General features: G+C 31.9%; 2 protein-coding genes across 3 annotated transcripts in view; one reads left to right on the plus strand and one right to left on the minus strand.

Annotated features, from left to right (window-relative positions):
• The window catches only part of LOC114342014 (serine/threonine-protein kinase S6KL), a 342,669-nt gene that overhangs the window by 219,429 nt on the left and 95,534 nt on the right, over positions 1 to 27,706 (plus strand). The window lies entirely within an intron of this gene.
• On the minus strand, positions 13,238 to 15,255 carry LOC114342003 (uncharacterized). The gene is made up of 3 exons (XM_050657441.1): positions 13,787 to 15,255; positions 13,641 to 13,724; positions 13,238 to 13,578 (listed from the first exon to the last, which is right to left on the minus strand). The coding sequence occupies exons 1-3, from the start codon at positions 15,197 to 15,199 to the stop codon at positions 13,327 to 13,329; spliced, it is 1,749 nt and encodes a 582-aa protein (XP_050513398.1). The 5' UTR covers positions 15,200 to 15,255; the 3' UTR covers positions 13,238 to 13,326.

Here is a 27,706-nt window from a genome sequence, read left to right on the forward strand (position 1 = left end):
ATTTTATTATCACTTTTACGAAAAAAGTTATTCTTCATAAAATGCTCTTCCTGGTCCAAAATCTAAGATACAACCATCAGATATTAAACTTTTTTAATTTTATACGAGGTATGTAAAAAATATGAATTTTTCTTAAGAGTTAAGTGCCTTTATTATTCACAATATTTTAATTAGAAGGATGTAATTAAGCATTAAAACAATTTTGTTAATTCCAAACAACTGTTCTTAATAACAATTTTCGATATTGTGAAATTTAACGATACTTTACTCTTGAGTGAAATTCATATTTTTTGACATACCTTGTATAAATTTCATTAAATTTGCTATTTGATCATTGCATCTTAGATTATATACGATGCAGAGTATTTTATAAAGAATAACTTTTTTTCGTAAAACTGATAATAAAAAAGTTATCAATAGGTTCCAAGTTACGCAGACATACTGTATAAGAGCTAAAAAAAATGTTTGCTGAACGTTTATTATTGTTGAAGTTGATTATTAAATTTATTTTGGGTAAGTTTTCCAGAAAAAAGTTTTGATCACTTATATAAACATTTTTTTAGCTGCTAATTTTCGGTTTTTGTATTACATTTTTATCTTTCTTAATTTTCGCATAAAAATAGACTATTTCATTTCTAAAGTAAAATAATTTTAATTAATAATTAATTTTAAGAAACTAAGCTGTAAAAAAGCACTTATAAAACTGTAATAGATCTGTTCAAACTTGAGTAATACCGTCTTAAATTGGTGGTAATTCTATAAAACTAAGAAGATTTCAAAAATTACATTTTTTTAGACGTCATATCATTTGAATTAAATTTTTGAGATTTTTTTTGAATGAAATATCATTTAGTACGATTCTTAAAAGGTAAGTTGTGCAAAATTGAAGGTTATATAAGAAAAATTGTATTAGTTACACATTTTTAAATCATTTTTAAACAAAATTCATGTAAGGCTCACTTTCCGCCCCCACCGTACTTATGCCCATACATTTTATTTCTTTTTATTATAACCATAAGATAGCTTAATTGAATCGTTTATTTCAGAAAGGGGTTAAGTGACTAATTTTGACAAAATGAGTTTTTGGTGAAATTTTTTAATTTAAACGTAAATACAGCTTTTGTTGCAGAAAGGAATCAATTGCTGCCATAGTGTTGCTTTGGCAGCGCAGAGAAATTAGCGTTTAGTGCAGAAAGGGGCCATGCAACGCATGACTCCTTGCTTAAAAATTATGTAACCACCAACTTTATTTCAGAAAGGGGCCAAGTGCAAAAAATTATTTATTTTTTTCTTAAACAAATTAACAAGATAAATTTTTGAAAAATACAATACTTTTTGACAAACACTACAGGTTATTAGTGAGAATTTTTATTTTATATAAATAAAATTTTTGTTGAATGTAAACACGTTTCTTTTTGTTTTTCTCAAAAGCAGGTTTTTGTGACTTGACCCCTTTCTGAAATAAATGATTCAATTATTCTTCTTTTAGGTTCAATTTGTAAAATTTCATTTGATCCATTAGTTCAAGAATTACATTAAAATAACTCAACCGTGCACTTCGCCGAACGTTAGTTTACAGTGCGCCAATGTTTGTGAGAAGGGTGACTTTAGCGTTATAAATAAAAAATTATAGAAGATACAGATTTAATTTTAGAAAACTCTTTATATGAGGTTTTTTTGTAAAATTTTCTGAATTTTTCAATGGTCAAGTCAGTTTTGTTCTAAAATTTATATTTTCGGAGTTATTTAAAAAAACATCAAACTTCGTAGTTCATTTGTTTAATAAAAAATGAAGCACCCACTTCTCGAGTAGAACTTTTTGATATGTTGTTTATTAAACATTCCTTAATGAAATTACAAAAAGTTCTATCTTGTTTGATTTTTTCCGAAGTGAAAATCTATATGCACTCCTTTATGTATTTAGTTTCAATATAGTTTTGAAACCTTTCTACCGTTTGCGGATTTTTGATGAGTTCAATATTAAGCGCGTTGTTGTGGTATTTCTCTCCTTCTTCGCATTTGAGATTCTAGCTAGAATTCAAGTGCAAGTAACAACATTTTGACAAGGATAAATCATTTCTATATTGCTTAAAACATAGTTTTAAATTTAAAAAAATATTTACGCGCCACGCTGTTTCTAATCGTCTTTTTAGGGGTATACCGCTCGCATAACATCAGTGGGTTTTTTTATGAAGTTTATAACCTTTTTTCTCGAGAGATTCCATCTTCGCTTTTAATTGATTTTAACAGATAACTTTTCAAAAAAACATCTTACTCCATCTGGCTAACGGTAGTTTTAAATACATAATTATTCTAAAACAAACTGTAACTGATGCATATTCATTAGACTTTTATTTAACTAATGTCAATCCTCTTAATGAATAATATTAAACTTGACCTGAGCCATTGAGAACAACCAACTCACGCCGATAAAAAATTAATGAATGGAAAAAACAAATAAGACGGCGCTTAGGCAGAAGGAATTTTGTAATTCTTGATTGGCTGGTTATGGTAATCGGTTTTTTGTTGTTTTAGATTTAAAAAAAAGTAGGCTATTGTTTGACAGAGGTGATTTATTTCGACGATTATGTGTATTTATTACACTCGTTTAGGAACATTTATATTGCCTGTCGTGGTCTATAATGATTCTTGGCTAATTAAATCTAAGTTAAAAATGGCATTTGAGGGTAGTTGAAAATTAATCTAGCCCGAGTATGTGAATCTTCTTCCCTTTTTGAAGTGAAAACTTCTTTAGGGACGTGGTGCGGTTTTTGGATAGGGGAAAAAGCATTGAATTCGCGACCGTCATCTTTAGGGATGTTGTGCGATTTTTGGATAAGGGAAAAAGCATTGAATTCGCGACCGTCATCGCGACCGTCATAGCGACCGTCATTGAGACCGTCATTTAAATTTAAAATAAATGTAAAACCTATTTTGGAATGGATTTTGGAGGTATACAGATAGCGGAGAAAACCTGGAGGAGACGAACAAATGAAGAAGTAATGAGGATGTATGGGAGACCAAAAATAACGACAAAAATACGAGCCCAAAGAGTTAGATGGCTGGGACATATTACTCGAATGCCAGAAACTAGAAACGTCAAACGAATATTGAATGACAGAGCATTGGGAAAAAGGAGACGAGGTCGACCAAGGAAGAGATGGTTAGAGGCTGCAGAGAGGGATTTGGAAGAAATCGGGGTGAAGGACTGGAGAAAGAGTGCAGAGGACCGAACAGAATGGAGAAATATTATCCAGAATTTAGAAGCCGTAGGCCTATAAGGCCTGTTAGCGCTGTTATATATATATTTTGGAATGGGGAAAAAGGATTTATTTCGCGACCGTCATCGCGACCGTCATCTCTTCGGCTAAATAAATTTTGTACGTATATTATCATAATGTACGTATAATATTACTAATATTATTGAAGTGAAAACTTCTTTAGGGACGTTGTGCACTTAGATGGGGAAAAAGTATTGAATTAGCGACCGTCATCGCTTCGGCGAAATAAATTTTTGTAGTGAAAAGTTCTTTAGGGACGTTGTGCACTTTTTAGATGGGGTAAAAGTATAAATTAGCGACCGTCATTGTTTTTTTTTCTTTATGGCCTTGGCATCGCCAATTAGCCAGTCTAGTTTGGTATTAGGTACACACACATTCTTTTTTTGTTTTTATTTTGTTTATTATATTTATTTATTTTTGAAGTTATACTTCTTTACGCGCGATATGAGGGTGAATTTTTATATGTTAAAACCTACGATCCCGGCGCATGCGCATTATAACTTTGTTCTGATTGGATGTTCAAATGACATGTCAAAAATTATCCAATATGGCAGCTGTGGTTTGGACGGTTGACGGTTTGGTTATGTATGGTTGTTGCGTTTTAAAATTTGTGGGAAGAGAAACAACAAAGGTTAGTTAATAGTTATACTGCCTTTTTAAATAGTTTTCATATTATATTTTTGAAGTTATACTTCAAAATGTTTTAATTTATGTATGTATCAGTCCAGAAAAGGTGTGGAAAGAATATATGTATTAGTGTTTTTAAATATATTTTTCTACAAACGTGTTAAAAATGCAATTTTTAGGACTCCATAGGAGCGTTAAAAATGCTACTTTAAGGCACTAGTGCTTTAAAAATTTTAAGGCACTGCAGTTAAAAGTGAATTGTCAAATTGTGAAACGTCAAAATATTTATATTTCATTTATTAACATTAATATTAATAATACAACTTGCGCAATTTGAAAAAGGTGGTTTAAAAGGTTTTTTATTATAATTTTGTGTCTTTGGATTTGTCTTCCTTGTTCGTAAAATAATAAAACATCTATTTTTATATTTCACTTGTCACCGTGATGTATAATTATGTATATCTGAAAGGTAAGTTGCATGCGGCTTGATGGCCTTGTTGGTAGAGAATTTGACCAGAGATAAAAAAATCGCGAGATTGCGGGTTCAAATCCCGGACGATTCATATTTTTTTCTTTTTTTTTTTAATATTCGACATTGTTAAGTTTTGGTTCATTTTTGGTAATTATTGTTAATTTTTTGTATTGTAACTGTTAAGTAGGTATATTTATTTCGTTGAAATTATATTATAATAGAAGTATAACTTCTTACGTGCGTACAAAGTACACACACATTCTTTTTTTTATTTTTTTCCCTTTTTTTATATCTTTTTTTTTTCTCTGATTCTGGCTTTGGTTTAGAACTAGAACCTTTAGCCACGTAATTGTATAACTTATCACTAAGTCAGGGGAGTAATGTGTAGTGTGTGTGTTGAGTAAGTGTCTTGTTACTTTGCAAAGTCGACGTCATTGTCTTTGCAAAGAGACGCTAATTGTTTCCGAACGTCTGCGGTCCCTCCGGTGAGTACCGATCCCACAAGGACAGAAACTATTTTTCATTCATTAATTTTTTTATATCTATAAATATGTTAATACTAAAACTAAAGCAGGAAAATTTTAGGGAAACATGGAAGAAAACTGGGTAACATAACTTCTTGTCCAGGGGCCCGTCAGGACATTTTTATAGTAGACGTAACAAAATTAGGCCACGGTTAGGGGGGTAAAAAACCATTAGGTAAAAAACAAAGGATGTCGGGATAATACTAAAGCCTAATATTGGTTTACAGGTTATAATTTAAATTTACATCTCTTGGTGTGTTCATATAAAGATTTTAAAATTTCTATATTTTTATGAAATTATTATTAAATTTAGATTTATTGGACGTAAACATTTATTTTTACATAGATCTAGGTACATATAACTGTGATGTTACATCTTTCTGGTTACATTCTAAGATGATGTGATCTAGACTGCCAAGCTCTCCACATATGCAATTTGGCGACTCTATTAAACCCATGCTATGCAGGTAGGAAGGTGTAAGAGCATGGTTGGCTCTTATCACAGTATAGGAGAATTTCCTCCTATAGGAGATGAATTCCTCCTATACTGTGCTCTTATCCTGTTTAAGGTCTTAATGAAGCGCCTATTGGACTTATTACAGAACCATCTCTTAACGGGTAACATAGGTCTACATTTTTTATAGTTTAAACCGGTTGTAGACAAACTGTACTATTGTTGCTATTGAGTCATAACATTCTTTTTTATTACACTGATTATATCTGTATACGGAATATACACTGATTATATCTGTATACCGTTATTGGTTCGACGAAATAATGTTTTGCTGTGAAAATTTTTTTTGGGACATTGTGCACTTAATCTTAATTGTTAATCATTATTTTCGTGCCGAAAAGCACTTTTATGGCGATTGCTATAACTCTTATGCACTGAGGCTAAAAAATATTTGGAACTAATTCGGCAGCATTATTTGGCGATTCTTTGTCCGGAATTTTTTGTGGGGATATTTTGTCCAAAAAAATTTGTAGGAATTATTGGTCCGGGATTTTTTGTGGGGATCTTTTGTCCGGGGATTATTTGTCCGAACCCCGTATTTACATTAAAATAGATAATAGAAATACTCCTAGTCAATATTTGTTATCTTTCCATATTACTGTTTGTATTAACTGTCTCAAAAAATAAATAAACAAAACATTTAAAACATTTATCGTTTAAATTATAAGAGTTCTGTTGTTTTGTACCTATATTAAAAAATGTTATCGACTAAGTAAAAACTTATCTACAACAACGGATATGAGGTAAATCAGTATCTCTATGTAAGTGCTTTTCACGGATGACTTCAACAAAAGAATATTTTTGATAAATATGTTGTAAAGCGTAGGACGATAACGCATGGCGTCTGGACATTAGCCATCCTCTAGCCAGGCGCCACTGGTGACGCTACCAAAACAATGTCGGCACCAATGATTCTGCCATCTTCGATACATTATTATTACCCCGAGTATAAAAATGTTTCAAGCACTTATTTGCGAGGGTATAATCTTCTGTTGTTATGATTCTAAAGTCCTTGAATCGAACCAGGTTGTTTCTTTTGAAGGAAAAATATACCATTGTAGTGAGTGGTTAATACCGGTATTTTGTGAAATAAAAAAAATAAAAATATTTTATATATAATTGAAATTCCTTATTTGTAACTGACAGTTAAGTGTGCGAATTTAATACGGACTATAATTTCAGTGTTTTTCTAGATAAGCTTCTCCGCATCTTCAATAAGGCATTTCCTTTAATCCCTATTAAGCCAAAACATCGGAAACCTTGGGTTACGAAAGGTATCCGCATATCAGCCAAGAATATGCGTTCACTACTATACATCAAGAAATTTACTACCAATGTTTCTGTCACTGAATATATCACGAAGTACAGGACAACATATCTAAAACTTGTCAAATCAGCTAAAAAAGCCTATTATCAAAATCGTCTGGGAAGCTCTAAAAGTGTTGCAAAATAAACTTGCTCTATAATAAACGATCTTCGAAATAAAACTCACACAGCTCAATCATTTTCCCTTCCAAATCCTGAAAGTCTAAACGATTACTTCGTTAACGTGAGTAAAAATATAACATTAACTATTTTGCCGCAACAAAATCCCATTTCCTATCTCCCTAATTCAAGAAAGGTCTCGAATTTATTCTTTTTAAGACCAGTCGATAACTCTGAACTGATCCAAACAATCAATAGTATCAAAAGCCAATCATCCTGTAGTACTGATAGACTATCTATAAAAATTTTCTCTAATCTCACAGAAAATGTGTTGGAAATCCTGGTTTCACTAATTAATGATTCCTTCGAAAAAGGTAAATTTCCAGTGTGCCTAAAGACAGCCATTATTATTCCTCTTCATAAGGGTGGTGAAAAATCTAATGCCTGCAACTATAGACCTATTGCCTTACTAGCGGTACTCTCCAAAATTATTGAGAGACTCATTAAAACTCAACTTATGTACTTTATCGTTGATAACAACTTTTTATCACAAAATCAATTCGGCTTTTTAACTAATAAATGTACCACTGATGCCACTTTTTCTGTACTACATGAGGTTTATCAAGCACTAAACAATAATATTTATACTGCCACTATTTTCTGTGACTATGCCAAAGCTTTTGATTGTGTAAGTCACGATATCTTGATTAAAAAACTAAATTTCTATGGAATTCGAGTTATTTTTTGAATTGGTTCCAATCCTACTTGAATAATAGGGAACAACTAGTTAGAGCAAATGATACTGACTCTAGTCTCAAAAATATTGTATGTAGTGTACAACAAGATTCCGTATTGGGTCCTCTTCTGTTCCTTATCTTTATAAATGACATCACTAAATTAAAAATCGATGGGAAAATTTTTCTTTTTGCTGATGATACCAGTATCACTTGGAGCAACTCAACTATTCCATCTCTTCATGAAACTATGACTTCGGATCTACTGACGATAAAGGCCTGGTTTGACTCTAATTTACTCTCTTTTAACGTAGATAAAACAGTAGCATTATCCTATAAAGGAGCTCTTCAACCTTTGCCTCTTAATAACAGCCAGATCAGTACCGTTGATTCTGTAAAATTGCTAGGTATTTTTTAGACAGCAACCTCAAATGGTCCCTTTATATCGATTCGTTAAGTAAGAAACCCGCCCCAGCTTGTTATGCAATAAGATCTGTCTCAAGGGAACTCAATTTAGCATCTTCTAAAATAACATATTTTTCGTTGTTCGAGTCTCATCTTCGATACGGTCTTCCTTTTTGGGGTTCTAGTACAGCTGCTAAATTTGATGATATTTTTAAATTGCAAAAAAGAGCAATAACATATCTGTTTGGCCTCAGAAGATCTACACATTGCAGAAGTTACTTCATAGATCACGGAATTTTAACACTTCCATCTTTATATATTCTAGAAACGGTTTGTTTAATTCGTAAACCCCTTCATGTCTTTCCAGCAAGGCCCAATCATCTTTACTCCACGAGAAATTCAATTTTTGATATTTATTCACCGATCTCATCCACTGAGTTAGTAACGAAATCTATATTATATTCCGCAAAAAAACTTTACCACCATCTCCCTTTACAGCTTAAATCTGCAACATCTTTTCTAAAGTTCCGTAAAATGACAAAAGCCTATCTATCTAAAAGACTATTATTCAATAGAGAAATTTCTTAATGAATAACTAAGAAAATTGGGTTTCATACGGAGTAGCTTAAACTTATCAGTTCCTAATGTTGTATTTTATTTGTTGTAAATATGTTCAATTTGCAATTTATATAAATTTTGCAATAAATTGTTTTTGTCTTTGCTTTTATATATTATATACTGTATATTGACGATTTATCTAATTTTAGTTCATTGTAGTTGTTATTTGTTATTGATATTATTTTTCTATTATTTTTCTTTTGACTGTATGTAAGCTTTGCCCAAAAAATTGTAAAAATTTTCAGTGACAATAAAGCATATTTATATTCTAATTAAGTAGTGATCTCATATACAAGAAGTTTATTATATATATTTCCCACTATATCTTCTTCTAGTTCCCAGACATTTCTCGACCGTTGGATAGCATGTTTACTACCATACTCCGTGACTTTTATTGACAGAAGCTCTAAATAATAATGTAGTCGATTTTCCGTACCATTTTCTTAGATTCTTCAGCCATGGTGTTCTTTTTTATTGAAAACTGCATACAAAAAATGCATTCTTAAAGTGCATCTCAAACAGACAATAAAAAAAATTCAGAACTCGTCCATTATCGGCGGAAATGAGTTCAATTTTATTACTCGGGGGTTTTTGGTGTCGCTGAAAACGAATATGATGTCAAAAGTGATCTCTGGAGTACCTGTTTACCTTGTCATTAAAATTCATTAAGAAATTAGTCAAAAATCATTACTCGGGGGTTTTTGGGGCCGCTAACGACAAATATGACATCGGAAGTGATTTTCGGAGTACTTGGTACCCAGGGTACCTATTGTTTAGTTCTCTTGTGGAGTTTTCGGAAAAAATTTATTAAAAAATTAGTCAAAAATAATTACTCGGGGATTTTTGGGGTCGCTAACGACGAATATGACATCGGAAGCGATCTCCGGAATACCTGGTGCCCAAGGTACCTACTTCTTATGGAGTTTTCGGCAAATTCATTAAAAAATTAGCCAAAAATCATTACTTTGGAGGTTTTTGGGTCGCTGACGACGAATATGACATCGGAAGTGATCTACGGAGTATCTGGTACCCGGCTACCTACTGTTTACCTCGTTTTCTGGAGTTTTCGGCAAATTCATTAAAAAATTAGTCAAACATCATTAGTTACGAGATAAACAGTAGGTACCCTGGGCACCAGGTACACCGGAGATCACTTCCAATGTCATATTCGTCGTCAGAGACCCCAAAAACCCTAGAGCAATAAATTTTAACTAACTTTTTACTGAATTTGCCAAAAACTCCAGAAAACGAGGTAAACAGTAGGTACCCTGGGTACCAAGTACTCCGTAGAGCACTTCCGATGTCATATTCATCGTCAGCGACCCAAAAAAACCCCAAGTAATGTTTTTTGGCTAATTTTTTAATGAATTTGCCGAAAACTCCATAAGCAGTAAGTATCCTGGGCACCAGGTATTCCGGAGATCGCTTCCGATGTCATATTCGTCGTTAGCGACCCCAAAAACACCCAAGTAATTATTTTTGACTAATTTTTTAATAAATTTTTTGCCGAAAACTCCACAGGACGAGGTAAACAGTAGGTACCCTGTGCACCAGGTACTCCGGAAATTACTTCCGATGTCATATTCGTCGTTAGCGGCCTGAAAAACCCCCCGAGTAATGATTTTTGACTAATTTTGACCCCAAAAACCCCCGAGTAACAAAATTGAACTCATTTCCGCCGATAATTGACTAGTTCTGAATTTTTTTATTGTCTGTTTGAAATGCACTTAAGAATGCATTTTTGTATGCAGTTTTTCAATATTATATCATGGCTCAGGTTCACAAAGTTTCCTGGCGCATTCACGAATCGAATGCAAAAAAGAATTATTAAGATCCGTCTTGTCCTTTTTTTTTCGGAGGTTCATTGCTTTATTGCTTCGACTATAAGGAAAAGGTAAAATATACAGGAAAATTTAGAAAACATATAAGAAAAGTTTTTTGCGTTTATATCACTATTTATTATGTTAATAAAAATAATATTGGTTTTATTAACAACCAGGGATTTTCTATTTTTAAGAAAAACCTCACAGAAGATATTGAAGATGTAGTTATTCAAACAATATTTTTATTGTAGCTCGTTTCATATACAATCGGAATTTTTGCGGTGTTTCCAATAATTTTTTCCGATATGTTATAGATTAACTTTTTTCATGTTGTTCTGAAGCTATTACTTTGTGGCATTTATGTAATTTACTATTCTACATTAGGAATAAGCCACAATTTAAGTTGAAAAATGATTTTTATTGACGTTTCGACTTGAACTTCAGATGTCATTATGGATAACGACATATTAAATACATATTATATTCCTAATTATCTATCAAAAAATGCGCAATAACTACCTCTTAAATCCCGCCAAATTTCATTTGCACATCTTAACTGGTTTTAGAGCAATAAATAATCAGTTTATAAAACAATTTCATCACCCCCTGTCTCGGAAACGAAGCATTTGGGGACATACGTTTATAAAGCAAACTGTCATTATTTTTTTCATGCATCCCTTAAAGTTTGCCATACTTATAAATACCCTCTATTGACGAAAAACAAGGCTAATTATTAAAGTCCGTAACTTTTTTATTATTCAACATAAGCGAATGAATCAAAAAACAGAATATTAGGAAAATATGAGGCTATAGTTGGGTTTTAATTTCCGTATTTTCTAAATTTTAGAATATTCCACAGTCACGCAAACTTTGAGAAAAAATCACAGTTTGATTGGTACACCCAGTATACAATGACAACTTACCTTTCTAGCAACAATATTATTACAGCGATATTGTTAATGAGTAAGGATATATGTACCATATTAAAAAAATCACTTAAATCGGACAACAGGTTTAGGACATTCGAGACATCAAAAATGGCCCATTTTTAAGGTGTTTTTATTTTTTCTTGGAGAAGTGTATATAGTACATTATTTCGCGGTTTTTGCTGTAAATTTTAAAGATTCGCTTGGATTGAAATTTGGCATACGCATAGCTAAAGCCAAAGAAGAAAAGTGATATGGTGCCGATGTGTCGATATTTGCCCTGGGGGTGAGTTTCACCCCATCTCAGGGGTGAAAAAATATATGTCCAAAATAAGTCCCGAAATGGATAAACTGACTAATTTTAAGCAACTTTTGTTCTATAGAGTTTTTTCACCAAATCAATACTTTTCGAGTTATTTGCAAGTGAATATGTTCATTTGCATTTTCAACAGTTTTTTGGCAAATACATAACTCAAAACGTAAGCATTTTGTCGAAAAAAATATTCTAAGCAAAAATATAGCCGATAAAAAAGTGAAAAAAAACGGTGTATATATTATGTCTCCATACCTAGCAAAAGCAGAGTTATAGCTAATGAAAAATAGGTTCATATTCGAAAAATTCCAAATAGAATAATTAAATGTGAAATATCCAAATAATGAAGCATTCTTGGGGAAAACACATTACAACTTTTTCAAAGTGTTTCAAAAAAGCTTTATTTCTGTGTTTATAAAAAAATTTCCAGCATCAAATGTAAGCAAGTTACGCTCAAAATAAAGTTGGTCCCTTTTGTTTTAGCAAAAAAAGTCAGGAAGATCACCTTCAAATTAGCAACTTCAATGAAATTAATCGTTATCGCTTCACAAGTTACTTTGCTTATGTTGTGTTTATATGATCTGTAAGTTTCATCGATTCAAAGTGCTTATTTAAAAAAAAAATAGTTTTAAAGTAAAATTTTTAAAAATTTTAATTTTGAAAAAAATGCTTTTTTTCAAAATAAAAATTGTTAGAGATACCAAAAAGCTTATACAATAAAAAGGTCGGCTTTACTTTTCTGAATATTTTGTAATTTTGTGTTTTTCTGTAAGACAAAAGTTGGTTAAGATTAGGTGTTTCTAAATTTGCATACACTCGTGGTAAGTGACTCGTTCAAGCCCTTTTAACTACAGCCACAGCTCTTTCAAAAATAAGAACTTTGAACCGATGAAACTTACAGATTATATGATCAATACATACGCGAGTAAAAAACTTGTGAAGTGGTAACAATTAAGTTCATTTGAAATGCTAATTAGGGGGTGATTTTCCCGATTTCTTACCAAAAAAAGGGACCAACTTTATTTTGAGCATAACTTGTTTACTTTTGATGCTAAAGAACTTTTTTAAAAAACAAAAATAAGTATTTTTTAAACACTTTAAAAAAGTTAAAATGAGTTTTCCCCAAAAAAGTGCTTCCTTTTTTGGTTATGGCACGTTAAAATATTCGATTTGGAATTTTTCGAATATGAACCAATTTTTCATTAGCTATTTTCGAAATTTCGAGTTATTTGCGAAAAGCCGTCTGAAAACGTGGTTATTTTGTAGAAAAATTAACATATTCACTCGCAAATAACTCGAAAAGTATTAACTTGGTGAAAAAACTTTATAGAACAAAAGTTGCTTAGAATTAGTCATTTTATCCATTTTCGGACTTATTTAGAACATATATTTTTCACCAACAGAAGGGGTGAAACTCACCCCTAGGGCAAAAGCACACATCGGCACAATATCAATTTTTTCTTTGACTTGGTGTATGCCAAATTTCATGTCAATCCAAGCGGTTCTTTAAAATTTAGAGGTTTTGCAATATTGTACTTTTAAAGAACGTACTAATAATAAACTAATGAAACTAAAAAAATTATACATAACTTTATTATGGTACAAATCTAAACAAGATACTTATCATTACCAATTTACAAATTTTAAATGAGTGACAAACTATTTTACTGGTTTAGTGGCTCAACAATTTTAATAACCTCTTCTTGAGCCAAAATGGCAGCATTTTCAGGCGCTCTTGGCATATTTTGAGCCAATTTTGATTCAAGTATCTCTCTCTTTTGTATTTTTAGTGCAAGTTTAATTTTTTGTAAAGGTGTCAGGTCATCAGTAAAAATTTCTTTTTTGGTCAACTTTTTATAATTTAGAGTTTTAAATTCATCTGTTTTGTCTTTGTTTGGTGGTTCTATTTCTGTTTGCTAAAATTGTAAAGGAATCTTCTGAATGTTCTGTTGTATCGTTAGGTTTAGCTTTTACTTACTCTAATTTCTTTTTTGTTTTTACTGTCTAATTCTTCTTCCAATTTTTCGTATAGTAGATTTGCAATGTCATCGGGTTTTATTGGCTAAAATTGTAAAATAATCTTCTAAATGTTCTGTTGTATCGTTAGATTTAGCTCGTACTTACTGTATTTTCTTTTTGGTTTCTACTATCTAATTCTTGTTCCAATTTTTCGTAGATTATATCTGTAATATCACCTGGTTTCAGTTCGTCTTTTCTCTTTTCAACTCTTTCGTTTTGTTCTTTGAACTTCTTTTTTAATTCTGGCAGGATACCGGTGCTTACATTTTCTGGTGTACTTAATTTCTTTGTGGGTGGACTAACCACCTTTTCTTTGTTATATAAAACATTGCTGTTAGACATACCTTGTGCTGCTTTGTCGACATATAATGGCTTCACTTCTTCACGAGTTTCTTTGCCGTGACATCTTAAATCTACAAAGGTGTTAGTCTCTACAGAATGTAAAACAGTTTTGATTTCTGTATCCTTGTCTTTATCAACTCTTTTGTCACAAATTGTAATTATATTTATTGGTGGTTGACAAAGCCCTTGACACACATTCTTACATTGTTGTTCCTCGTTGCTTCTTTTACATTGAGTTTGATTGTTGGTTACAGAATGTTTTATTTTGTCTTTTTTAGGTACGTAGTCTAAGTCATCTCCACGTCTTAGATGATCTGTACAGTTTAAATCCACATCAGCATTTTTCAAAACCTTATTCGTTGGAGGTCTTCTATTATAATGATTGCAGTAATTTTTGGAACATGCTGCTTCGTTGTAATATCTGTTCTCTCTGTAACTATCATTTACATGGTAAGGATCTACATCATCATAGAAATTTGGCCTTCGATCTTGATGTTGTCTGTCCAGAGGTAGATTCTGGCAAGTAATACATGATTGAGGAATTTGTCCATTACTCTTTCGTATTTTATTGGCAGTTTTGTTCGATTTCTTATAATATGCCATCTTAGGTGTATCATACATTGTATTTACCTCCCTACATCTATCACACATTGTACAAAATTGATCTCCATTGGAAACATTATTTCTAGAATAATCCTGAAGTAAGTTATCGTCACCGTATCTATGTTTGTTTTGTTTAAGGGATCCTTTGATATATTCAGCGCAGGTGTCTGGACATTCTCTAGAGGAATAATCTCCCAAAGGTGGACAGTTGACCCATCTTTCCATTTTATCACAATGTTGCATTATTCTTGAAGGTGTATCCTCAAACTCCACTTGCCAACCCGTAGGTGTAGTAATTTTCTTTTTGGGAGTTTCTATGACGTAAGCTAAACCAAATTTTCCCTTTGTTAACTGTTTCTTCTTATAATCACAGCATCGATATTCCTCTGAATCAGTTACTGGTACATATTGAGATTGGTTTTTGAAGTGATATCGAGAGGATTCCTCAATATGTGCAGGGTGATTTGACTTTAAACATGGATCTGGATCGCAGGTGACCATATCATCCGATCCGCTACTAAAATCAGAACATTCAAAAGCATTTTCGTTATAAAAATGTGTGTAGGGGAACATAATAAAAAAGGATATTAATTAACATAAATTTTGATAGTTATTTCAGTGACAGCTTAAAAATTGTCATCCATTTGACAATAGGGCATTCCAAGACGTTGACGTTTTTTAGCGTTAACATTTTGTAGATTTTAAAGTTGTTAGTAGACAATACAAATGTTGCTAATAGGTATAAGCAAAAGATTAGCAAAATAAACAATATTGGTTCCCGTTCCAAGCGTAAGTAACATGGACATAGTTAGTTGTTTAGCATTTTATAGGACGTTTTATAGCAGTTAACCATTGTTTTTGTCTCTCAGATGATAACTTATTTAGTTGTTTTATGCTTAAAATGTAGCGCTGATCAGGGGCGGCTCGTGATAGTAGGAGGTGGTGAGGCACACTACACCTGAGGAATTTTATTATGATGGTTAGCTTCTCTTTAATGGCCGGAAGGTCGATTTTGTGACGTCATAACGCTAGGACGAAGCTAGGACAAATAATCCCGGACAAAAAATCCCCACAAATTATCCCTGGACAAAAAATCCCGAGACAAATAATCCTCGGACAAAAAATCCCCACAAAAAATCCCCGGACAAATAATCTCCGGACGAAAAATTCCCACAAAAAATCCCGGGCAAATAATCTCCACAAATTATTCCGAGTTATTTTGAATTCCAATTCCATATCGAAAACTTCTCAAATTTTACGTAACAAAAGAGTGTGAGTTTTTTCAAAAATCATGGAAGATATGGGGAATCAGGTAAGGCTGTGAGAATCATGTTCCAATATTATTTGCTTAATTCTTTTGCTCACTCTGATTTGAATAACTACGTTCAAAACATTGCCATTGTCCAAAAAAATTTGTGGGGATTATTTGTTCGGGATTTTTTGTGGGGATTTTTTGTCCAAGGATTATTTGTCCACGGATTTTTGTGGGGATTTTTTGTCCGGGATTATTATTTGTCCGGGGATTATTTGCCGAACCCTCGCTAGGGCGTCTACAGAACGGCGCAGTATTTATTTTAATGCTTGCAAACGATATTAAAATATTAAATAACAATTTTATTCGCAAAAGAATAGCAACGAAAGCTCTAAGCCTCCAACAGGTTCACACTCATAGGAGCTGTTTTTTAGCTAAAAATAATTACTATAATACCACATATCAAACCAATATGAATCAGATGTTTCGTCCTTCCTTGGTCTCATCAACGTTGTACAGCCATATTAAGCAAACTTTACATTACATACCTACTACATGACAACAACGGACTACTGATTCTGCTAATATTAATCAGTTGCCAAAATGAAATTATTGTACGCAAACAATATACCCATAAACACGTGATAACTTCATTTTAGAACCAATCTTATACGCTCTGAGCTTAGCTGGTGTCGCTCCTAGCGGATTACTAATGCAACTTTCACCGGTAATTTTTAAATTTATTATTTAATTGTTATCGCTTAATATTTACAACGCAAAAAAGTAATTAAATTGTAATCGATTTTTTAAAGATTTTGCTAATCATTTTAACGTTCTATTAATGAAATATTAATTTCTTACTTCGGATACTTTCACAATTATCGTGTAGATGGCGCTTAGATTAATTTATAATTACATATTACGAAATATTAAAAAAACTTAAATTCAGTATTTAAAACGTAAGTATATTTAAGGTAAAAACATACACCACAGCTTTGACTAAATAATAATATTTTCTATTAATGTTTTTAATTTCAATGTTTTAAATTAATCACTTTGACATTTGTGTCAAATTTCCAGTAAAAGCTTACATACTTCTTACTATTAGGCATTCCAAATCACGTGATATAATATGGCTGCTGGATGGCAAAACTGTCATCCATAGGCGTATCCAATTATTAAACCACTTCATATTTAATTTGCTATCACAATTTCACAGATTTCGCTACACAATTAACAAAAAAACAAAACCAAACAGGATATTCTTTATAAATTTGTCAATATTTAATGTAAACATTAGATACGCGATGACCACCCCCCTTATCTATGTCTATGGCCATGTCAGTTTAGCCATCCACCGGCCACCACTGACAGTTCATTGGAATCCCTAATTGGGACCGTGCAAGTTGCGCAAAGCGACACCTATTTCTACGCTCTGCACTTTTATTCGCACTTTTAATTGTATTGACCAATTACGTTAGTCCTGGTTGCTGGATAATTGTCAAGGCCATAGCCCAAAAAAATAATAAGAAGAAAAAATAAGATTCAGGTTAAGTGATGAAAACGTAAACAATTGTATGTAATAAATAAAATTAGTTATTAAAATGCAGTACTGCAAGCAAAATACAATTAATTAAATTTACCTTTATACAGGGTGTCCCGAAAAGATTGGTCATAAATTATACCACAGATTCTGGGGTCAAAAATAGGTTGATTGAACTTCACTTACCTATATACAATAGTGCACACAAAAGAAGTTACAGCCATTTGAAGTTACAAAATGAAAATTGATTTTTTTTCATATATCGAAAACTCCTACAGGTTTTTTATTGAAAATGGACATGAGGAATTTTTATCACAGCAACATCTTAAAAAAAAAATTATAGTGAAATTTGTGCACCCCATAAAAATTTTATGGGGGTTTTGTTCCCTTAAACCCCCCAAAATTTTATGTACGTTCCAATTAAATTATTATTGTGGCACCATTACATAAACACAATATTTTTAAAACTTTTTTGCCTCTTAGTACTTTTTTGATAAGCTAGTGTTTATCGAGATATTTTGAATATTTGTCGAATCCACCACCTATTTGTATATGGTTCAGTATGATTATAGACACCTGTTAATAATCTGAAAATTTATTTATAACTTAAATTTTTTGGTACATTTTGAAAAAGAAGCCACATCTCGATAAAAGTTGACTTATCAAAAAAAGACTAAGAGGCAAAAAAGTTTTAAAAACACCGCGTTTAACTAATGGTACCACAATAATAGTTTAATTGGAACGTACACAAACATTTGGGGGGTTTAAAGGAACAAAACCCCCATAAATTTCTTATGTAAATATAGTAAAAAGGAAGCTACATCTCGATAAAAACTGGCTTATCGAAAAAATACTAAGAGGCAAAAAATTTTTAAAAACGTTGTGTTCAACTAATGGGGCCACAATAATGAATTAATTGGAACGTACACAAAAGTTTGGGGGGGTTTAAGGGAACAAAATCCCCATAAATTTTTTATGGGGTGGACAAATTTCACTATAATTTTGTTTTAATGTGATCCTGCCATAAGAATGATACATGCCCGTTTTCAATAAAAAATCTCTGAGAGTTTTCGATATATTGAAAAAATCGATTTTCATTTTGTAACTTCAAAGGGCTGTAACTTTTTTTTATGAGCACATTTGTACTAAGGTAAGTTAGGTTCAACCGAACTATTTTTGACCCCATAATGTGTGGTATAATTTATGACCATTCTTTTCGGGACACCCTGTATGATAATTGCATATCATATCAATATTGTGGAGCAACATATAATTTTTCTCCTTTAATGACAGTAGATATGAAATGTACGTCAATTTGACAATTTCAATTGACAATATGAATTATTTAAGAAAGTTATTTCTCCGCTATTCGCGCACGATCGTTTCACGTATCCCTTCCAATTACTTGCACACCGCGAATTGGCGCTCGCGAATTTTTAATTATCCTCTCTACCTACGAGCTCATAGCGTATAGAATGTTTTATAGCAGTTAACCATTGTTTTTGTCTCTCAGATGATAACTTTTTTAGTTGTTTTATGCTTAAAATGTAGCACTGATGGTAACCAAGAAAACTGAACTTTATCATAAATACTTCGCATTCCACACTTGAAAACACAACAGAAATAAGGCACATTATCTTTTTTGATTAATTCTTATAGTAAAAATGTTAAATTAATCCTTGTACAAAACAAAATTACAAAGAAACGCAGACTAAAATGATCTAAAACACATAGGCAACTGATAGAATAACATTTATGTTTGCCTCCCGGCTGTCAGATTGATTTAATTTTGACAGCATGTTGGAATGTCCTATTATCAATGTCTGACCTGTGGCTTCTTCTTTTCGATATTTGCAAACAGGCCTATTCTAAACTAAATTCTTGTTAAATAGTTTTCCACTTGAAATACTCCGTTAAGAGCCTTACGCAATCAAACATCTTCATCTTCTCGAATGATTAGATTTTCTACGGTAAAATTAAACTGTTGTTCGTCACAGTGCTAATGCTTTCTCATGCATATTGAATACTGAATACTGATCGAGTACGTAAATCAAGATGGGATTTTTTCAACAGAAGAAATGCATAATTATTTCTTTTCAAATAGTACCAGGAGCAGTTAAAGCTTTTGTTATTAGAAATTATACTTCTCTTCTTCTTCAAGTGCCCTGTCCGTAGTGAACGTTGGCTATTAACATGGCAATTCTGATCTTGCTTACGGCACTTCTGAATAGTTCGACTGATGTGAGCCCGAACTACTTTCGCAGATTTTAGAGCCACGAGTGTTTTCCCCTGGACAATCAATTGCTGTAGGTAGACGGTACTTATCGTGTGGCCTAGATATTCAAGTTTTTGTTTGTTTAATTTTGTTCACGATTTCTTTCTCTTTTCCGATTCTGTGGATTACCTCTATGTTGGTAACATGTTCAGGATATACGAAGAATGCGTCGGTACACCCACATCTCGAATGTTTCTAGTTTCTTCGTGAGCACCTCTGTCGGCGTCCAGGCCCCCACACCATATATTTATAGTAAGATCAAAAAATGTAGCATTTAACTAGACGTAGTTTTAGGGAAGAGATAGATCGTTGCTTATGAGGAGCTTTTTCATATTGTTAAATGCTGCTCTAGCTCGTTCTATTCTCGCCTAACTTCTGTGCCCTGTTCCCATTTTGCATTTACGTTGGTGCCAAGATATACATAAAATTCTACATGGTCAATTAGTATGTTGTTTACCCGAAACTGTCGAGCAGGTTGTTGCTTTTTGCTTATCAGCATTCATTTTGTCTTCTTGAAGTTGAGGCTCAGGCCGTGTTCATCAGTAACTGAATTAACCCTTTCCATTACCTGTTGTATTGTCCTTTTCATGATCATTTTTCAGTGCGTAACAAATGATAGGAAAAAGGGTAAGTCCATGATAATACACATTTATGACATTTATTCTAACATGACATTTTAGTTAAATCTGACAGTTGTCACATTTTATTTTCAATTTGGAATAAAAACAAATCAAATGTGTTTCTTGCATTTATAAAATGGTACTTTCTGTGATTTGTATAGTCTTATAAATTATACAGATTATATTTGTAATATTATTATCTAATTAAAAAAAATATTTTTTTATTATGGCGCCATCTATCGAACAACTAGAATAATCACCGAACTAGAAATAATTACCAAAGTAATGACCTTTTTTTCTGTCATACAATTTAATACGTTAGAAAGAAATCGAAAAACTGTGACGCACTGAAAGATGATCATGAGAAAAAGAATAATTCTTCTATGCTACTGGCAAGGATCACCGTGTCATCGGCATATCTTATATTGTTGGTTAAATCACCATTTGTATTTATGCCCTCATTTGCATTTTCCATACATTTTCAACGAAAACTTTTCGTTTATAAATTCGCAAAGTCTGTGTGTTATTGCGTTGCCGCTCCTGCAATATTCAGATCAGATTTATCGATGGATTCCTATGTAGTTTTTCCTTCTGAATCCAAATCTGAAAACGGCATTTCGATATTTCTAACCGTCTTCGAGATAATCGACCTCAAAGTGTAAAATGTGACGTCACAATCCATTTATTTTCTGCCGACACACTAAACGTCAGCTGAAATCGTTGCCAATAAGTAGGCTAGTTTTATAATCTCGATTCGTTAAGAGGATCGGTACATATTTTCGGCTGCAATGCTATTCAAATGGGGATTAATTTTTTTCGAATCCTGAGAAAACTAATAAGTATTTTTGAAAAATTTAAACGCAGAATGAAAGATTACGTTATTAGCGAGGGCCGAAAGTCCCTGAGAACTTCTATAATGTTTATTTTAATAAGTTACAGGGGTGAAAAACTAAGAGAAAATTTAGTGTGATATTTAATTTCAAATATATCATTCAAAATAAACTTTTTATTTATTCTAAGGGACTTTCGGCCCTCGGTAATAATTTAGTCTTTCATTCTGCGTTTAAAATTTTCAAAAATATTTATTTGTTTTTTCAGGATTCGAAAAAAATGAACACAATGCCGTGGTAATATTTTCCAAATCTATCTTTGTCTTACAACGCACTCAGCTGAATATAATATTGTCAGCATATATTGTCAGTCAGACACTGACAATCAGTGACAATTTTAAATATTTGACATTGCATCGGGAATATGTTGAGTTATTGATTAAATATTATTGATATATAGTGTATTTGATAAATAATTGATTTAAAACGTGAACTTAATAAAAAGTTATTTATTGTGTATTATTTGTAGAAGATCCTAGCAGAGAATACATCAGGATAATATATTCTGTGATCCAAGTATTTTGTTGTTAAAGATGTTCAAAATTGTAAGCGTTCCATAACAATATATTATTAAAAAATCACTTTAACACTTTTCCTCTTTTCTCGATTGAGTATTAGTCTTTGTTGTACAAATAAATTATTACAATCACTGAATACATAGTTAGTGAAAAAATTACATATCACATTTATTAACTGAATTAATAATTTCCAATTATAAAAATAACAGTTACCCAAGAACATTCAAAACCCATCTCTTTAAATTAATGATGACATTTTCAAGTAGAATGACATTCTAATAATGTTGACATATCCATACCAGTGTGAATTTTACTACACGTAATTTGCCGTGTAAAGACAGAAAAATAGGGATACACGTAAAATATTTGCGAATTATGTACCCATACCCATAGCCTTAAGCAAATCATAGGTTATTTACATTTATTTTGAGTTTGACACTTCGTGAATGTCAAACTAAATTTTAAATTAAGTATTAATAAAATATCAATAACATTTGATAGTGAATTTAATTATTATATAAAATAAATAAGATGTTCAAAAATACAATTTGAGTATATTTTAAAAGCAATAATTTATTTTTATTAACAGCTTTAAAAAGGTTTATACGAGTATACGGTCTCCCCTTTAATGATAAATGGACTGTTCCATTTGTTATGAAATGAAAATTGTTATTATAGTCGGTTCGCTAAACTCAACACAACTGGCTATTGATTTTAGTAGGTAACTTTTTTGTTTTTTGCGAATTTGGTCAAAATTTGCAAAATCACTAATTATTTAGTACTTATTAACTATTTAGTAATTATTTTTTTTGCCAAATTGGCAAAATTATTGAGTAAAATCACTAGCCAGTTGTATCTGAGTTTAGCGAACCGACTATATGAAATAATATTGTTTGGAATAAAAAATTATGGTCTGATATGTGCAATTACATCCTTCTAATGGAAAAAAATATTTGAAGGTTTTTCTCAAATTATGGATACCAACAACATTTTCATTTATAACTCTTTTATTTTTAATTTGACGCAGAAAAGTTATTTTTCATAAAAAGCTCTTCATGTTATAAGATTTATGATGCAACCATCATATATAAAATTTTATTAATTTTAAACGAGGTAGGTATGTAAAAAAATATGAATTTCGATCAAGAGTACCTTTATAGTTCATAACATTTAAATTAGAATGATATACCTAATTGCACATTAAAACATAATTATTAATTCTAAACAACTTTTCATAATAGCAATTTTCCATATTATGAATTAAAATACGTAAATAAACAAAGTTTTCGTTATGATAATGCTCGCATTTTCAGCTTGTTTAAATATATCCTCGGAATAAATATTGAATAGGAGTGGGGATAAGATACACCCCTGCCGGACACCTCTTTTGAACTCCTTTTAGTAAGTTCGTTGCCATTTTTTGCTCCTGCTGTTTGACTCCAGTATAGGTTTGCCACAATCCGAACATCCTTGTCATCAATACCTGTCTTTCGCAGAATATCTATTAATTGTTCATTATTGACATTGTCAAATGCTTTTCTAAAATCCACAAATCCACAAATGTCAGTTCCCATCTAACTGTCGTCATGTATAGAGACATCAACTCGCTTTGCAACCCACGTGATGGGGAAAGTCATACTTTGCCGAACGGCATAATTCTTCATAAATACCATCCATCCTATCGAATTTTAAGCAAATATGCGATTATAATATCATTGTATACCATTTAAAGGGTTCTCACTCTGGTATTTCTTTGGTGGTTCACCTAGCAATTAACCTGTTCTTAACACTGATGATGATTTTGTAAAAAATCGAAAACGTTGTGTGATGTAGCCGTTAAAGGGATTTTATTAAATATTTTTATACCTTTTACAAAGGATTTTTCATTAAATATTTTTGTGATTAATCGTATACAGCCAGCTACAGGAAAAAATCTTTCTTGTGGATTTTTTAATAAAGATTTATTTTTCCATTGTTACGGAAAAATAAATTAACGATTAATTTGCAATGCTCCTCGTACAAATCTCCAATTGAGTAACGGCTCTATTCAAATAAAAAAGTTTATGCAGATACGTTTGTAAAGGTACCAGAGAGCTCTTTGAAATACTTACGCCTAGCAAGGTTGTATATTACACAAGGAAGTTGCATAAATACATAAACGGTGTTTTATTATGAGGCAGGTTCTTAAAATTGCTTAAACTTCTTTCAAATTTACTGCGTTGGTTTACCAATTGTATGTTTTTTTTTTTGTTATTATACAAAAGCATACCATTATATTATTTCCTAGGCAGATACCGTTTGAAGTTTATAAAAGATGTTTATACGTCATTTGAAAAATACTTTTAATTATTGAAATATGTAATAACAATAGAGGAAATACACTTCTCCACGAAAGAAACGCTACACGTTAAAATGAGTCATTTTGAATGTCTCGAATTTCCTAAACCTGTTATCCGATTTAAGTGATTTTTTTATTATGTTATAGCCTTATTCTTTAACAATAGGGCTTTTCATCGATTGTCATTTGTTTCGAGCTTCTGTCATGTGTCACATAATATTAATATATCTACGTGATACGTCTTTGGTTTGTATCATGGTACATACCAATAACGTACGACGTAGCTATATTAATATTATGTGACACATGACAGAAGCTCGAAACAAATGACTGTGAATGAAAAGCCCTATATCGCTGTAATAATTTGTTGCTAGACAGGTAAGTTCTCATTGTATACCGGGCGTACCGATCAAACTGCGATTTTTCTCAAAGTTCACTGCAAACTCTGTGGAACATTCTAGAATTTATAAAATACTGAGCATAAAACACAACTATAGCCTCATGTTTTCTTAACATTCTGTTTATTAATTCATTCACTTATGTTCAGTGGCGACGCGTGACTTTTTCTAAAGTGTTACCAAAACCAGATATTAAATATATACCAGATATATTATATATTATCTATATATATATATATATATATATATATATATATATATATATATATATATATATATATATATATATATATATATATATATATATATATAATGTAGAAACTCTGGAAACTCGGGACATAGACTAAACACCGTTTTTTCTCCTTAAAGAACAAAATTTATTAATTTTGAATACAATTATGACAAAATATTTACATACCTTAAAGAAAATCGGTTTTATAAGTCTTTAACATTCTAATCTTTAAATTAACAATAACAAATAATACATTAACAAGTTTAAACGAAAAAAATTAACAAATATGTAAGAAAATATTAAATTAGACTTTAAAATTGACGGAACAAGATTTATGTCAATTTTGTGTCAGACTATTTATTATTCTTCTATTTCTTTATAAATAGCCTTTTAGACTTTTACATACCAGGTTTTCATTATTACATCTCCCCCCCTTGAAAAGGCAAGAGCTTACTGCTATGGACAAAATTTTTCTGATTCCGACGATAGCCTCCATTTATTTCATAAATTGATGACGAAAACCTGTTTAAAATTTTGAATGGCCCCTTTCTTATCGGATCAAGTTTGTTTCTGTTAAGACGGTTACCCATTTCGACATAGACTAAGTCTCCGACTTTAAATTCATAGTCTTGCTTCTTCTGGTCAACTCTAATTTTATTGTTATTGTGAGCTCTTTGTGAATTTTGGAATGCCAGAGTTCTGTTCTGAGCCAAATCTTGGGGCTGATTATGATCTAAGGGCAAAATTGAAGATTGTTCACCCGTGAGTAAATAAAGTGGAGAGAATTTTGTTACGCTGTGTGTTGTCCGGTTGTATTCTTCTGTACATTCAATTGCGATATTGGACCATGGATGTCGTGGTTTCTCGTTAACCTTGCAGCGGATACGATTTACCAGTGTTTGGTTGAGACGCTCATTTAAACCGTTTGAAAAAGGACAGTCAACAGCCGTAAAAATTAAAGTTATGCCACAGTTTCGTATGAAGGATTTGAACTCATTTGAATTAATCGCTGCATAACGATCAGCCAGGAGAACTTTCACCTTATTCTTCTCAAAAATAGGACGTAAGAACCTGATTAGATCCTTAGCTTGTTGGCCTTTAGAAGGGAATGTATAAGCAAACCTACTAAAATGATCTACCAAAAGATGAAGATAACGTTTAGGTGAATGGTTGCCTGCAAACCCACCAATAGTGTCAAGTGACATGATTTCATATGGTTCCTTGGCTGGCCCTAACTGTGATAAACGACCAATGTCTCGGCTTCTTCTTGACTTGTTTTTCTTGCAAATATCACATTGGTTACAAAATTCTGCTATAACTGCATCCATATGTTTAAAATAATAAAAAGGTCGTATCTTTGCTATCATATGACCAGTTCCAATGTGGCCATAGTGAGAATGAATTTTTTTTACCAACTGTAAACCGAAGTTCTTAGATATAAAGATGCGTTCTTTGTTTCTTAGTTTTTTATAAAGAAGTTCGCCTTTTTTAACTATACGTTTGTCTAAAGAGAGCTCAGTGCTATTATTTTGTTGATCTTCTTTTAGGTCTTCGATGGTTATCAAATTAACCACTTGTAGTATATCATCAGTATTCTCAAATGATTCCAAAACAGGGTTTCTCGAAAGAGCATCTGCTTCTTGGTTCGTTTTGCCTGGAGAATATGTAATGGTAAAATCATATTGAGACATATAGTACACTAGGTCTCCAAGTTCTTCATCAGTTCGTGCTTTTATTTTAAGATTTTCTAATGGCTTATGATCTGTGATTACCTGAAACTTAAGCCCTATTAACCAATGCTGCCAATAACGTAGCGCTTCTCTTATTGCGAGACACTCCAAATAGACCGCTTTTTTCTTGGCTTGTGATGGCGTGAATTTCTTTGAAAAATATGCTACTGGGTGCAACTCACCATTGTCTTGTAACTGTTTCAAAACTGCCCCAACTCCTAAAGCACTAGCATCTGTAAATAAAAAAGTTCTTTTCTCTGGGTCAAAAATTGACAAGATGGGACTCTGGCAGAGATATTCTTTGATTCGAATAAATGTTGCCTCGCATTCATCTGTCCATTTAAACTCTGTTTTATTACGTAGAAGATTATGGATGGGCTCAAGAAACCTAGTATGATCTGGAATGTATTTATGGTAAAAATTTATTTTTCCTAGGAACTGACGAATATTTTTCTTATTTTGAGGTCTGGGAAAGTGCTTAATAGATTTTAAGTTATCATTATGTGGTCTAACAGAATTGTAAGAGAGAACATGGCCTAAATACTTCACAGAAAATTGAGCAAATTTACATTTTGATAGTTTCAGCAGGAACCCTTCTTGTTTAAGTGCATGAAGTAACTGTTCTATGTGATGTATGTGTTCTTCGAAATCAGAAGAAAAGATTAGAATATCATCAATATAATTTATGCAAAAGCCCTGAAGTCCGTTGCGTCGAATAGTAGTGGCTAGTATTCGTTGAAAAATCGCTGGAGATATTTTTAAACCAAAAGGTAATTTCTTCCATTGATAATGACCGCACTGTGTAACAAATGCCGTCTTATAACGATCTTTTTGCCTTACTGGTATTGTCCAAAATGCTGAATTAATATCCAAAACTGTATACCATTTGCAGTTTCGAGCCTTTACTATAATGTCTTCGATTCGTGGGAATGGTTGTGATTCCGGTACCAAAATTTTATTCAGTTCACGAAAATCAACACAGAGTCTCGATCGTCTTCCTTCATCTTTCTTATATGCCAAGGTCACTGGTGCAGCAAAAGGAGATTCAGATTCCTCTATCAATCCTGCTTCAAGTAACTTGGTTATCTGACTTTCAATTTCACGTTCATCAGGAATGGAACATCTATAAGGTTTCTTTGAAATATATTTATTTTCTAAGAGTTTAATGTGAGCTTCCTGATTTTTTACTTCTCCTACATCGTACTTGTGTTTTGCAAATATCGATAAGTTTTCATCCAAAATTTTAGAAATTTGTTTTATTTTAATGTTGTCTAGATGTTTTAC

This window comes from Diabrotica virgifera, chromosome 8 (assembly GCF_917563875.1).
Source record: "Diabrotica virgifera virgifera chromosome 8, PGI_DIABVI_V3a".
Taxonomy (NCBI): Eukaryota; Metazoa; Arthropoda; class Insecta; order Coleoptera; family Chrysomelidae; genus Diabrotica; species Diabrotica virgifera.

Bases quoted from the DNA above. Each gene is read 5' to 3' on its own strand.
- LOC114342003 (XM_050657441.1), bottom strand. From the start codon at position 15,199: ATGTTCCCCTACACACATTTTTATAACGAAAATGCTTTTGAATGTTCT. The intron at 13,725-13,786 runs GTAAGTACGAGC...TTACAATTTTAG, and splicing joins GAAACCAAAAAGAAAATACA to CCAATAAAACCCGATGACAT. The intron at 13,579-13,640 runs GTAAGTAAAAGC...TTACAATTTTAG, and splicing joins AAAACAAAAAAGAAATTAGA to CAAACAGAAATAGAACCACC.